The sequence below is a fragment of the Talpa occidentalis genome, unplaced genomic scaffold (genome assembly GCF_014898055.3).
Source record: "Talpa occidentalis isolate TD23 unplaced genomic scaffold, MPIMG_talOcc4v2.1 talOcc4.7, whole genome shotgun sequence".
NCBI classification, from domain to species: Eukaryota; Metazoa; Chordata; class Mammalia; order Eulipotyphla; family Talpidae; genus Talpa; species Talpa occidentalis.
Window position 1 is genome coordinate 56,092,485 of NW_023605083.1, and position 15,523 is coordinate 56,108,007.

The 15,523-nt window shown below is 39.6% G+C and overlaps 1 protein-coding gene across 1 annotated transcript in view; it reads right to left on the reverse strand.

Moving 5' to 3' along the window:
* GRIN3A (glutamate ionotropic receptor NMDA type subunit 3A) overlaps nt 1–15,523 on the reverse strand; it is a 150,894-nt gene that overhangs the window by 39,145 nt on the left and 96,226 nt on the right. Inside the window, exon 4 of the mRNA XM_037492876.1 lies at nt 2,632–2,777. Within this exon, the coding sequence (XP_037348773.1) occupies nt 2,632–2,777 (146 nt within the window). The remainder of the gene's footprint in view (nt 1–2,631; nt 2,778–15,523) is intronic.

Consider the following 15,523-nt stretch of genomic DNA (forward strand, 5'->3'; position numbering starts at 1 on the left):
GGCTAGGACCCATCAAAAATCTAAAAGGAAAAGACACTCCTAGATACCACTAATATTTATCATCAGGCAGGAAATACACCTTTACATAGATGACCTTGTCTGGGCTGTACATGGATTACATAGCAAGTATGTGAACTTCCCTTCTCAGTGCTAGTGATCATTATTTCCTCCTTCTATTCTTCCAGGAAGTGAAACAGCCCATTCAAAATGCAGCCCCTTTCCCAGGGGTATTGGATTTAACTTCCAATGAGGTCTATATTTACCTTTAACCAAATGAAAAAACACCTCCTAGCCCCAGGCAGTGGTAAACTTCAGAAAGGGCTGGGGAAGTGAACTGTCTCCTAGGAACTAATGATGAGGAATCTTAATGAAATCCTGGCAGCAAAACACAAATCAAGCCGGAAGCTATTTCTGCATTCAAAGTTTTATTGCCACAGTAGTAGAATGTACTTGGGAGCTATAGAGCAACAAACTACCATTCACCAATATTCTATAAATATTTGAGGTGGCAGAAACAATAGAACAAAGTTGGGGTTCAGTTTTTCTAACCCATAATTTCTGAGATCTTGCTTCAGTGGTATCCTTAAATAACTACTCCTGATTTTGAACTGCAAAGTGTGGTTAGCTATAACAGGTCCCTGTTGCACAGGAAGGCAAGAAGAAATCAGCACAGACTCCCTTGGGCTTCTGAGCCACTGTTGAGGAAGTAAATGGGTATGATACAGGTATAAGAAGATTCTAGACTGGCTGAATTATCCTTATAATTGGCAGGATCTAGGGTAATTTTGACTGGAGAGGGGTGGGACAGGTGTAACTGGAACCTATCCCATACAAGTAATTCCAAGGCTGTGCCCAGCAGGCCAGTGCTCTGGGGTGTCAGGGGTAACTTGGGGATGATGCTTGCTTAGAGTGCTGGCTAAGAGCCTAGAGAGTGACCATAACAGAAGTAGAAAGAAAGCCCAGAAATAAGAGGTGAAGATTCTAATGATAAGCTCTGCCTGTATTCCAATTTTACTTCTATCAGTGAATCACCTGGGAAGCTTATTAAAATGCAGATTTTGTTGCAGTAAGTCCTGCCTGGGGCCTGAGTTCCTGGGTATCTAATGAACTCCCAGATGCTAAAGGGAACATGATGGTGAAGTATGGACTATTCCTTGAACATAAAAGACCTATTTTTCCAGTATGGTTCTTACACTAGTGTGCAGCAGTGGCTGGATTCTAGAACCTGTCTCTAGTTCTGACTCTGTCACTTGCTACCCATATTTGTACCCCATCCATGACCTTCTTCTTTTGGGCCTCTGCTTCCTCATCTGTGCTTACTTTTCTAAGAATTGCTTCTTTCCAGGCTGGAATGGGGCCAACTCCGAGCTTAGGGTCTCCTCAGGTAAAGCTGCCAGATTAAGTGAATACCTTATCTCACCCTTTTCATGCTACCAGAAGAGGCCAGTTCATCAGCCATTACTATCTAGCTGGGAGCCATTGCTGTCTCTTTCCCATCTTATTCTCTCTCTCATCCTTGAGTTTGCCTAAAGGAGAGAATACAGAAAAGGAGCAAAGTGGCACTAAATTCTGTGTCAGAGAGGGGCTCTAATGTTTTAATGTTTTTGCAAAGTTAAAAGTGCCATTTCATAGTACTTGAATATCATCTATAACTTTGCATATCTGAGAGCACAAGAACTCCTCACTGGACTCATTAAATGTCCATAAAATTGTTTTAGGAACCTATTACTAGAGCTCTTGAGAAACTCAGGGCCCTTATGTCCAATGAAATCATTTATTTATTTATTTTCTCTCTTTCTTTAAAAAGGAGGATTTCAGGGTGCATATCTTGCTGTTCTCTGAAAGATCACTGAGGTTGGCCATGCAGAAACTAGTTTCCTGAAGCCAAATGAGTCTAAGGACTGAAGGTGTAAATGGATACCATTGTCCTGAGTCCAGTAGGCAGGAGGGAGCAGACTTCTCAGATGAGGTGGTTATCAGGCCCCACAGTCATGCATTTCCCCAGGCAGACTAAGCAAGCAGACTCATAGCCACACCATCCTCCTTTGCATTCAGATTCTGAATTATGGGCTCTGATAATCTGCCATGGCAATGTGATTGCTCTTGATTGCTTCTCATAAATTCTGATGAGAAGGATGCAGGCATGGGAATTATTGCCTTTTATCTTATTTCCTTTCTACAGGAAATCTCTAAGATAAATTCCAGTTCCTTGTGGCAAGAGGAGACAGTCCACAGGCTTAGAGATTCACTGTAATGGGAAGGGTTGCTTTGGGACACTTTATCCTCTGGCCACATTCCCTGAGTGTTTGATCATTTCAGCACCATTGTTTTCTCAAGTGATGTCAAGCCAGCATTTACTTCTCCCACCATCTGCTACACTAATGACCCCACTGGCACTTTATACAAAGCTACTGCCAACCTGGGACTATACAGGTAACTAGTAATCTAGGTCACAAAATTAAATGAACACTATTCCGTACTGTCTCTTGGATCTCACACAGAGTGAAGTATTACTGAAAGCAGAGTGAATATATTCAGCTGTCATTTTAAAAAATCAACAAGTACTCTATTAGTAGCTAAATGACTCCTCTTTCACTAAGAAATTTTTGGATGCAAGAGGTTGACACTCACTTTAGATACTCTACTCCATCAGTGGTGGCTGGTACATTGTACCTTCTCATATATTCATGCATCTCTGGGAAACTTTGCCTCACATAATCTTCAGCACTGCTTTCCCGGACAGTTCCAAAGCGGAAGCCTTGGGAGGGATGATGTAGCTATGAGGGAGAAAAAGAAATGTCTTTAATATAAATTATTCTTAGAATTGTTTTCAAAGTTTCCCTTTTCTACCATTCTTAGGAATATAATCATGAGGTAGAAATTTTCGAGCACACTCAGGCATAAATAAGCACATAGAAATACGCAGACATAGATATGAAGAAACTCTTTCATCCCAGCTTTCACATCAGTGATTGTTCTATCTAAGATTGAGCATAACAAACATAAAACAAAATTTTCTGCTTTACAGAAAGAATCTATCAGAATTCCAGTAGAAAAAGTATAAACTGGCATGTAGAATCAGTCTTGTTACTATCAATTCCCTTTCAGGCAAAGTACAATTAATTAAGCTAATAAATTAAAGGTAGTGTTCCACCTTGATCAGAAATCTACAAAGGTCAAGTTAAAGCCTTCCACCTGAGTTTGAAATACACATGACTCAAAGTAGTGACTACTTCTCTCTTTTTTTTAAAGATTTGTTTATACAAGAGCTGGGGTACAGGCCAGATGCGAGGGAGGGTGAGAGGATTCACCAGAGACAGAGCGGGGAGCAGAACAGGCAGACGACCAACATACACTGCTGAGGGTGTTAGGGGGAAAAGGATGTCCCAAAGCTAATTCCATATAGGCTTTGTGGACTCCACCCCCCACCCCAGGTCAAAGCCAAAGACACTGGGAACTCCAAATCCCATCACCACCAAAGGGAAGGTGGCTGGGACCTGAGGGTGGGGTTAAGCAGCCAGGTGGATATAAAAGGCAGACACGTGGGCTTTGGGGGATCCCCATTTTGGCTCTCCGCCAGCTCGCAGCGTCTGGCCAGCTCCGAGAGTGACTTTGGGTTTCCAGGTCGTCGGATCGGGTAGGACGCATTAAAGACTTTATTTCCCTATTTTCTCCCTGAGTTGTACATTTTCCTTATTTCCTTTTCTCTTGTAAATAAACCTTTTATTAACCTTTTGTGTGTGCCTGTAGTGGAGTATTCATAAGTCCCTTTAAAGTGCGCGGGTGAGGACCCACAACCAGGAACCCGTTTAATATCGGGGCTGCCCTATAACAAGGGGAGCAGTGGGCAATACAGGAGAGGTCTGCCTCGCCTTGTGGGTTTCTTCCTGGCTGGCCGTGAATCAAACCCTCACTGCAGAGACCGCAGACAGCTTCACAGTGCTGCGCTCAACCCACTGTGCCACTGGGGAGGCCCATGACAACTTCTCTTTTATGGTTTTTTTTTTTTATGTTATAGTATATTTTAGGTATGTTGAATTTATTTTTGGTAATATATGATGATCTCTTTCCTTTAAATAAGTGTAGTGTCAATTGCTGAGTCATGCTGCATATTTGCTCAAAAGGACTAGCTTGTAAGACAATTAGGAGCATCAGACAAGAAGGGGGGCAGGAACAGACCCAGTAATGTTCTAGTTCTCTAGCATGCAAGACCTCACTGCAAGGAGGGCTAGCACAGTGGGAGATCCCACATAGGCTTCTGTCTGGAAGGATTATAAAGATTGAGCACATGAGACCTGTGGGACTTGTTTAAGTGTTGGGTTATTTTAAATGGAGGAATGAACTGGAATGGGGACGTATTATGAAAACAGTAGAATACCCTGTAGCCAGCAGAATTTTAGAGATTGTACTTCTTGGTAATTATTACGGTTATGGTAAAGCTATGTAGCTGTTTACTCTGCTTTATGTTGACATGTTTAAGATTGGTTCTGACCTGCAACCCTGGGCCAGCAGTGCTCGGCTGAGCTTCATGGAGTTTATGAAGCTCTTGAAACTGTAGGCAACATTTTATGTTAATATGTACTTGTAATTTTCTTCTGTGAGATATTATAGTTTTTTTTATAATTAGTTTTTCAAGTTGCTTACAACCCCAAAAGGTTAAGAACTCAATGAATATGGTAACAGATAATTTACATTTGAAGATGAATTAGTTTGACACACATTAAAGGTCTAAAAACATGGCAATCGTGAAAATATTAGATGGCACATCCCCATGCAGTGTATAAATCACATTTGTGAAGCAAACTCATATGACAAATGGAGAAAAAGCTCTTGTATGGCATGACTGAGCTGAAATACATGTAATTATTTTAAGTGTCATGATCCCTCATATTTATCACATATGTAGGTAAACACATATTTTGGAAGAAAAATATATCAGGATATTAGCAATGGTTGTTCCATTGGTATTGGAATTACAGGTTTATTTACTTATTTATTCAGAGATTGTGTACAGAAATATGCCACACTTTTATACATACAAAAATACCTTCCTTTTACAATCAGCAAAATAAGTGAGTTGTTACAGAGGGCCTGCTCTGTCAACTTTCCAAGTTACTGGGACCATGAAGCTAAATACTTGCAATTGTCACCAACCAGGAATTCACCACCTGGTTGACTAGGTGTGCCCTTGTGTTTGATGTGATTGTTCCATACATATATTAGAACAAGGTCTTGATGTCAGCATAACCTTAGTGAAGCATCAACAATAATAACAATAGCTAATTTGTTAAATACTTACTATGTGCCAATCACATTGCTTAGTGTTTTACATGCATTATCCTATTTAATCTTCACTGACAGGACCACCAAGAGGCGCTATAATTACGTCCTTTCTGAAAGGTTAGAAGCTCAAAGAAGAAAAACAACTGGCCTAGGATCCTACAGCTGGAAATAGTAGGGGCTGGATTAGGACTTGTTTGATTACAAAGTCCACGCTATCACTGACCTCATCACTCTGCCTTCCAGCTCATGGCAGCAACTAGAGAGGTATTTCTTTATTACACTCACTAGTCTTTTAAGATATTTAACTTAAGTCTCACAGCCCCTGATGATAGTCACTATGGTAAATTGCAGCCCAATGACTTGAACAAGGCAAATTGATCAGTATTTTCTTTGTCCAATACCTATTGATTTTTTAGGACTTAGATCAAGACTTTCTATATGAAGTGTTTGATCTTATCTAGTTTCATCCTCCTATCCAATACAACAATGACAAAACTAAATTACTGATTACTTATCTGTGCTAACACAGCAGCTTACATATACATGATCTGTAATCTAGGTATTTAATCATCTTTCACACTATTATGCATAATCTCTTCAATCTACCTAAGAAACTTAAGCAGTATTTCTATTATCTTTCCTTTATAAATGAAGAAAGAAACTAACAATTAGAAAGTTTGTTATTTGTGCAAGGTCATACAACTGGAATTTAAACCCTGACAATCTGGTAAAAAATAGTGAGCTTTCAACCACTGTGATCAAGGTTCTGATGCTATGACCAATTGACTCTTGGTCTAGTCATTACAAAATTTGCTACTAAAGTGCCAGGAAGGTAAGTAAGAAATGTAAACATGTTTAATTCTCACAATAATCCTGCAAGGAATTATTTACAGATTGAGATCCTGAGATTTGGGTAGTAAAAGTAACAATCAAATTCTCAATTCAAGTAAGATTCAGCCTTTATTCTTTTTTTTAAAAAATTTTTTACATCATTGTTCATTTTTAAACAGTATTTTCTTCCCCCCACCCCCTCAGGTGTAGTCCCCATAGTTTTCTTCACCAATGCACCCGTGCACCATCACCTCAGTCCCCTGTGTTCCTGCCTCCCTCCCTTGGATCCCTCCCCCTCCTCTTCCCCTGCAGGATGTCTCTGATTTATAACCGTCTGTTTTTGCTTTGTTGTGTTTTGTACTGTTATTATTTTTTGACACTGATGTTTTATATATTCCTGCTATAAGTGAAACCATCTGATATTTTTCTTTTTCCTTTTGGCTTATTTCACTGAGCATAATTCCTTCTAGCTCCATCCAAGTTGCTGCAAATGGCATGAGTTTATCTTTTTTGATTGCTGAATAATATTCCATTGTGTATATATATACATCTTCTTGATCCAGTCATCTATTTTTGGTCATTTGGGTTGTTTCCAGGTTTTACCTATTGTAAATAGTGCTGCAATAAACATAGAGGTACAAGTGTTCTTTTGAATCAACATTTTTGTGTCCTTTGGGCAGATCCCTAGGAATGGAATTGCTGGGTCATATGGTAGCTCCATTTTTAGTAGACTGAGGAACCTCCAGACAGCTTTCCATAGTGGCTGGACCAGTTTGCACTCCCACCAGCAATGTAGGAGAGTTTCTTTTTCACCACATCCTCACCAACATTTGTTGTTGCTTGTTTTTTTGATATGTGCCATTCTTATTGGTGTAAGGTAGTATCTCAATGAGGTTTTGATTTGCATTTTCCTGATTATAAGGGATGTTGTACATTATTTCATATGCCTGTTGGCCATTTGTATTTCCTCTCTGGAGAAATGTCTTTTAAGTTCTTTTTCCTGTTTCTTCTTCTTCTTTTTTTTTTTAAAGATTTATTTATTTATAGAAGAACCAGAGTATAAGTCAGAGGCACAGGAGGGTGAGAGAATTCACCAGAGACAGAGTAGGGAGAAGAACAGGCAGATGGACCGAAGACACTAGTGAGGGGAGAAGTGGGTGATACAGGAGAGGTCTGCTGCACAATGTGGGTATCTCCCTGGCCAGCCGGGAATCGAACCCACCCTGCAGAGGCTGCTGACAGCTTCACAGTGCAGCGCTCAACCTGCTGCACCACTGGAGAGGCCCACTTCTGCCCATTTCTTGACTGGATTGTTTATTTTGTTTTGTTGAGCCCTGTGAGTTCTATGTATATCTTTGTGATCAGTCCCTTATAAGTTGACTGGAATGCAAGGATTTTTCCCCAATCAGTGGAGTGTCTCTCTGTTTTGGTTAATGTCTCTTTTGCTGTGCAGAAGCTTTTCAGTTTGATGTAATCCCAGGTGTTTATCTTTTCCTTGACTTACTTTGCTTTGGGTGATGAGTCTTTAAAGATGTTACTGCGATGTATGTCTTGTAGAGTTTTACTTATATTTTCTTCTATATATTTTATGGTTTCAGGTCTTATGTTCCATTATTTTATCCATTTTGAGTTGATTTTTGTGCAAGGTGAAAGGTAGCAGTCTAGTTTCATTTTTTTTTTGCATGTGGTGGTCCAGTTTCCCCAGCACTATTTATTGAACAAACTGTCTGTGTTCCATTGCATGTTCTTTGCTCCTTTGTCAAAGATCAGTTGTCCATATAAGTGTGGTTTTATTTCTGGACTCTCCTTTCGGTTCCATTGGTCTGTGTGTCTGTTTTTGTTCCAATACCAGACTGTTTTAATTATTATGACTTTGTAGTATAGCATGAAGTTTGGAAGTGTGATACCTCCTTTCTCCTTTCATCAGTAGGGCTTTGGATATTCGTGGTTTTTTTATGGTTCCATATGAATTTCATCAGTATTTGTTCTATTTCTTTGAAGAATGTCATTGAGATTTTTCTTGTAATAGCAATGAATCTGTATATTGCTTTTGATAGGATGGACATTTTAATAACGTTAAGTCTTCCAATCCATGACCAGGGGATGTCTTTCCATTTTTTGGTGTCTTCTTCTATTTCTTTTAACAGTGTTCTGTAATTTTCCTTGTATAGGTCTTTCACCTCTTTTGTTAGGTTTATTCCCAAGTATTTGATTTTTTTTTGTTTCAATTATAAAAGGGATGGTTTTCTTGATTTCTTCTTCTTCAGATTGATTGTGTATAGGAAGACTACTGTTTTTTGTGTGTTGATTTTGTATCCTGCTACTTTATTGAACTGGTTGAGAGATTTTGAGATGTTATTTTGAGATGTTTTTCTGTGGAGTTTTTAGGATTCTTTATATTATCGTATCATCTGCAAATAGCAATAGTTTTACTTCTTCTTTCCCTATCTGGAGTCCTTGTATGTCTTTCTCTTGCCTTATTGCCCTGGCTAGGACGTCTAGTATTATATTGAAGAGCAGTGATGAGAGAGGATGTCCTTGTCTTGTTCCTGACGTTAAAGGAAAGGCTTTCAGCTTTTTGCCATTGAGAATAATATTGGCAGTGGGTTTGTTGTATATGGCTTTTATCATGTTAAGGTATGTTACTTCTATCCCGAGAATTTCAAGGGCCTTCATCATAAATGGATGTTGGACTTTGTCAATGCTTTCTTAGCATCTATTGATATGATCACATGGTTTTTATTTTTCTTTTTGTAGATGTGTTGAATTATACTGATCAATTTTCATATGTTGAACCATCCTTGTGCCCCTGGGATGAATCCCACTTGATCGTGGTGTATTATCCCTTTGATGCATTGTTGGATTCTGTTGGTAAGGATTTTGTTGAGGATTTTTGCATCAGTGTTCATTAGGGAGACTGGCCTGTAATTTTCTTTTTTTGTGTGTGAGATTCAGCCTTTATTCTTTTCCCTGATATACTGAGTTTCAATCATTTGTGTATCATGGTTACCTAGAATGATACTTGGCACCTGACAGGTGCTCCACACGTGTCTACTGAATTAATTAGCTTTGTCATTATTCTTTCTTCCATTCTCTCTTCACCTGTTCAATGTCTATTCATCCTTCTACTCTCAGATCAGTCACCAATAGCCTCACTTGCTGTGATTCTATGCTACATCCTCCTCTCATAAACCCTCATAGAAAAGTATGGGTACTTTTCTTTTGTAGACCTTATCACATTGTGCTTTTTAAATGTCATTGTGTAATGGTTTCATGTCTAGACTTTCAGCTTCTTCATGGGAATGGAAGCTCTATGCAAACTCTATAATTATCCACTGTATTTTATTGTCTTCCATCACACAGTTGTTCCACAAATATACTTGATGAATGATTGATTGAAAACTCTTCTTTGAACCCAGGGGGAGATGAGAACTTTGTCATCCCACCTCCTTGCACTAAAGGGGCTAAAATATAGCTTATGACTCAAGTTTTCAAAGCACACCCCCCTTTTAAGGTAAAAGAAACGTAGGCTAGTAATAGAAATACTTTTGCCTTATATATGAAAAGAAGCCCTTTCTGAAGTCCATTTCCTTACATTATGTGGTGCCAATGCTTTTCTGGCCTATGAACTATTTCTAGGCAAACTCTCTCTTCTCAGCTGAGTCATTAGTATATTTCTTCCCAAGACACTAGGATCAGGAGTCAGCAGAGACAGGCTCAGGAGTCCAGTGGAGGACTGGCACTTTGTGCTCCTTCTTTTCAGACACTTTTGCTGTCTTTCACTCACGGGCTCCCACATCTACTTCACATGGCTCTAAAATCTGTGAAAGGAGCAGTTTTGGGAAAGGAATATCCTTTAAACATTAATGTAAATAAGCAGAATCCATGAGAGGATACATTTCGTTTGCCTGACAGGGACCCCACTCCAACTGGCAGATGTTTTGCAAAAACTGAGACTTCAGTCCAAGCTACCACCATTTCAACCCTCTGCACATTTTCTCTTCCTCTCCCACCCAGTCAGCGTAATCTTAGAGCTCAGATCTGATCATGTCACTACTTGCTTAAGACCTATCAGTGACTCCCCATTGCCCTTGGGATAAAGTCCAAACTCCTGTGACCTCTGTTTGTTCCTGCCTTCTCTCCAGCCTTCTCTCCCTGCTCCTTCAATGGCCTTCTCAGCATTACCCAGTTCTCTCAGTTCTTCCAACATTTACTTTTCACTTGATTAGAGCTCTTGCCTGTAGTCTTTATTCTGTGTAGAGTGCTTTCTCCTGAACCCATCTTTCCTTTGTGTAACTCATTCTTAATGTTGCTTCCTCAGAAGAAGCCTTAACTGACCCCCAGAGTCTATCAGGACACTAGAACCAGCATCATTGCACCTTGAAATTTCACATAGAACTGAAAACACTTGTAACGTTTGCTTTTTCTACTAGCTTGTAAGTTTCCACAAGAGCAGGGCCAAGTCTATCTCATTCATGTGGTCACAAGTCTTCAACAAATGTTAACTGCTATTATCTTCTTTCCCCCCTCCCTCCCCACCCCACCTTCCCCTTCCACCAACAAACAGTGCTTGGCACACAGTAGATGCCTGGCAAATATTGGTGCAATAAGTCAGTCATCATATTAACATGGAAATCTCTTAGATTACTTACATTACAAATATGATAGCTTTTGTCCCACCTCATGTTCTCTTGCTTTTTAAAAATAAAATTTCTCCCTGAATGCTCACTTTAAGTCCTTCAAAACAATAAATTCTTTTTCTTTTCTCTGTGTGAATTTTTTTTTTTTTTGGTTAGTAAGTGTGAGTTTATTTTATTTTATTTTTTAAAGATTTATTTATTTATGCATACAAGAACTGGAATACAGGCCAGAGGTGTGGGGGTGGTGAGAAGATTCACCAGAGAGTGGGGAGCAGAACAGGTGGATCTACTGAAATACACTGCTGAGGGGAGCAGCGGGCGATTCAGGAGAGGTCTGCTGCACTATTGGGTTGCTCCCTGGCCAGCCGGGGGATTCAAACTTGTCCTGCAGTGGCTGCAGACAGCTCCATAGTTTGTGTCTTAACCCCTTGTGCCACTAGGGAGGCCCTCTGTGTGAGATTCTAATGGAAAAAAACAACATGCCATTCAGCAGTCACAGAATAATGGGCCCCGAAAAGGGTTCTAAGAAGCATCTGATGCAACCTGATGGACTTGCATAGCCCGTCCTGTGTGTCCATGTGGTGTGTAATTCAAACAGTGAGCGGTTTCAGGAAACTGGCATCAAGGAGGGAGCACAAAAGTAGACAAAGTGCTAAAGCAGTCGAACTGTATTATAACCACCTCCAGAAAGTCCCAAAGAGAGAATAATTTCTTTAAAGTTTCAGCTTCATATTTCACTAGCTCTTCCTATTCTTTTATACATGTGTCAACCTTTTCAAGCCTTAGGGAAATATCTCAGGTTAAACTATCTATTTGTATGTGAATTTTTCAGTATTAATGGAATACTGAACTCTACTCAGCACAGCTACATGGAGAATAATCAGAGAGATATTTTGCATAAAGCAGAAAAGTGGCTCAAAATAAAATGAAAGCAAGCTCAAGAAATAACCAAACTGCTTTGTTCAAGGCACATGCAATGCTTTCGATTAAAAAATACTCCCAGTGTTGAGCATTTTCATTTATGGTCTTCATTTGCATTTATCTGAGATTAGCACTTAAATAATAAATGGGGTCACTGGGTCTGGTATAATGCCCTTTGGAATTAGGTGGAAAGAGCCATTCATAACTTGCCAAATGTAATGGGAGATACCAGGTATTGTGACCCTAGCTACTCCCCATGCATTATTTTATCCACTTAAAGTCTATGGGCTTTATAATATGGAGTGGTGTCTGAGTTTGAGGGGGCTTTAAAAGTCACTTACTCTAATTATCCACTAATTTCTAAATCCTTTATAGCCAAGCTATACCACTTGGAGCTTCTTCAAAACACAGATTCTGATTCACTGGTTCTAGTTTGGAGCATGAGAGTCTGCATTTCTAGCAAGCTCCCAGGTGATGCTGTGATCTTGGCTCATGGAACAAACTTTAAGTAGCAAGACTTTCTTTATAATACCAATATTAAGTGCCTGTTAATTCTCTGCTTGAATGTCTCCAGTGACAAGGAAATCACTTCTCCTGGGCATTCTCTTTGCTTCTGATGGATGATTTTGTGTCCCCACACAATCAATCTATCCATTTGCATTAATTAATAATAATTACATTAATATTCAATAATGAGTACACTATGAGTAATGAATATAGTGTTAATACTAATACTAAAATAACAGCTAATATTTAAATATATTTAGTATCTACTAACACACAGAAGTTAGTGAGATCGCTACTTTTATTATATGTTGTTACATATGAAAAATTGAGATTCAGGGAGATTTAGCACATTATCTAAGACTAGCAGAGGGTGATAAATTGAGATTTGAAAAATGTGACTCTGTCTGAATTAAAACCTTTACCTTTCTTTATACTACATTCTACCTTTATGGACTCATTTTATTGTCCAGGGTTTGGAGAAGACTTAAAAATAACACATGCCTATCTGTGCTACAATTTCAAAATCATTTTGGTTATTTAAGTTTTGCCATATAATTTATACTGTAAACTAGGACACTTCTTTAAAAGAAAGCACTGCTGATTTTTACAAAGGGATAATAGACACTCTTGGAGTATCCCCAGCAAATAGGGATGTGTGTACACTGGGTTATCACTCAACCTCTGAACATCAGAAAACAGAAAAATCAGGCTGGAAAGAATGTTTCTGAGCCTTACTCAGTATTTTTCTAATGTGAACTCCTGAGCGCATTTTATGTTGCAATTCTTTTTTCCCTATTAACCCTATTTCTTCCGAAGGAGTCAGGTCCTCCATTTAAATTTAGGCATTTCACTGCCTCTTCATTTTCAATCTGAAGCCCTGTTAGGTCAGCTAATCTCCAGCCAACAATACTCTTTGGCATCATGTTTGATTGATATCAGTTTTAGCCCAGGTCCTTCTGATAATTTAAGTCATTTCATCAAATCTCTTGTACAGACTAGGGTTCAGCAAACCATGCTCCATCGGCCAGGTCTAGCCCACCACCTGTTCCTGTAAATCAAGTTTTATTGGAACACAGTCATGCCTATTCATTTATATATGGCTGCCTTTCACTCCAACTGTAGCTATGTAATAGGTGCATAACAGAGTGTACGGTTTCACAAAACCAAAAACATTTACTATGTGGTCCAAGAAAAGCATGTTTGCTGGCCCTCAGTATAGACAAGATTGATCTAAATGGCTCCTGCATCCTTATATTGAAAATTTTAAAATGTTACTCCTTATTCTAAAATACTAATGGTCTTTTAAGGGATGACACCTTCGAGGTGAATGAATAGAGGGAAGTTTGAAAATTTCAGCAGGCTTCCTGGCACCCTTAACAGGGCAGCTCCAAGGGAAATGGGATAGTTTGGGTGCGAGTCCCCATTCCAAGCTCTTAAAAATCTCAGAACAAGACCCAAGGGCAGGCACACATAGAAAGGTTAGTAAAGGTCTATTTATAAGGGAAATTTAAACAGGATGGTGTGAGAGAGAGAGAGAGAGAGAGAGAGAGAGAGAGAGAGAGAGAGAGAAAGAGAGAGAGAGAGACAGAGACAAAGACAAAGACAAAGAGACAGAGATTAATTGGTCAATGCATCCTACCTGTAATGCTGCTTGAGGTGGGGCCCATGAATGCTGAAGGCAGGCAAAATCAGGCCCCCTCCAGGCAGACATGTTTTCAGTTTTATACCAAGCATGGCTGATTAACTCCACCCTTTGTTCCCAGCAATCCCCCTGAAAGAGGTCAAGAGTCATGGCAGACTCATGGCATGATGGGAGTTGTAGTCCTGGTGCCTGGGATCTCTGGCATGGAGGTGGGTGTGCAGTCCACAAAACATCAGTGGGTGGAGTTCATTCAGGACATACTAGCTGTATGTCCTCATTTCTAGCTATATGGACTATCAATCCTGCAATAGGAGGTCACAATTACTACAGTCCTCTATTTCTTTTTAGGGCCAGGAATTTGAAATCTCAAATTAGTATGATGCTTGTGAGACAGGGCAAGCTGGGGTTATTAGGCAGTTTTAGGGATAGTGCAGGAGGGGACCTCTGAAAAATTTAGGGAGGCTTCAGAAATAAGGACAAGCAAGGGAAAGTAACCCATTCCATTAGGAAAAACAAACATGCCAGGACCAAGGACAACATTGTTAATGCTGGTCCTGGTTTCCTTCAGGTGGTAAAGGGAGGCGGAGATTGGAGAAATGGAGAGTGGTTTAATTTATGGTCACATTAGAAGGGCAGCTGTTTAACTTCAATGCAGGGATGCCCATCCAGAAGACTGGGCCATAAATTTAAAGATGCAACAAATGGGGAAAGAGAAAGCTGTTAGATAAGGAATATGAAGATCCCCACTCAGTAGCAAATTAAGTGAGACAGCCGAGAACTAACCAATCACAAAGAGACTGGGGCAGCTTTAGAATAATGAGGGGAAAAAGGTATATATTCCCTAAGACACGACTCTACTTTGGCTTCCTTGCCCCTCCCAGGCCTGGTTCCCTGGCCTGGGAGTCCCACTTTATTTCTGCTCTTTCTCCTCAATAAACTTTTTCTTTTTCTAAACAAACTGCCTCTTCTCACTTGCTTGCCTGAGCGTCTGCGAAGTTCCTGCTGTGGCTTCGTGAGACACCAACCAGTGGGGGGTCTAGTGGCTGGGGCTCAGCGCTGCCCTGCAGCCTGAAATCCGATCCTGGCTGGGAGACTAGGCCTGACAATTCCGGTATCACTTGGACCAATTTTAAATTTAGTTTAATATTTATTATTAAACAAAAAGAATTTTAATTGAGATAACATTGGTTCACAAAACTGAATATAAGTTTAAATCACAAGGTCAGGCTCTGTTGTTATAAATTCCAGAGGCCTGAGGTTATGGGAACTGGCTAGTGACACAGATACTCAATCTAGTTATTTCTTCTTTTTATTTTTGCCACTTTCCTCCATTCCTCATTCTTTTTATGCAGATTTTGTATATCTGCCATCTCCCCCAAAGCTGGCGTTATTTATAATTTCTATCCATCTCTTCCAATATTTTAATATTGGTAGAAGTTAACCCTTATTAATGTCTCCTTCATTCCAGGCACTGTGCCATGATCTTAAATTTATCACTTCATTTAATCCTCAGAGTACCCTTTTGTAGTACATATAATCATTATCCCCACTTTAAAGATCAGGAACTGAAGCTTGAAGCACTTAAAGCAACTTGCCCAAGGCCACACAACCAGAAAGTAGCAGATCAAGGAAGTAAATCCAGAAACCTGAGAACTTGAACTATTAATCTCTAGTTTATACTGCCTTCAGGAAAGATGCT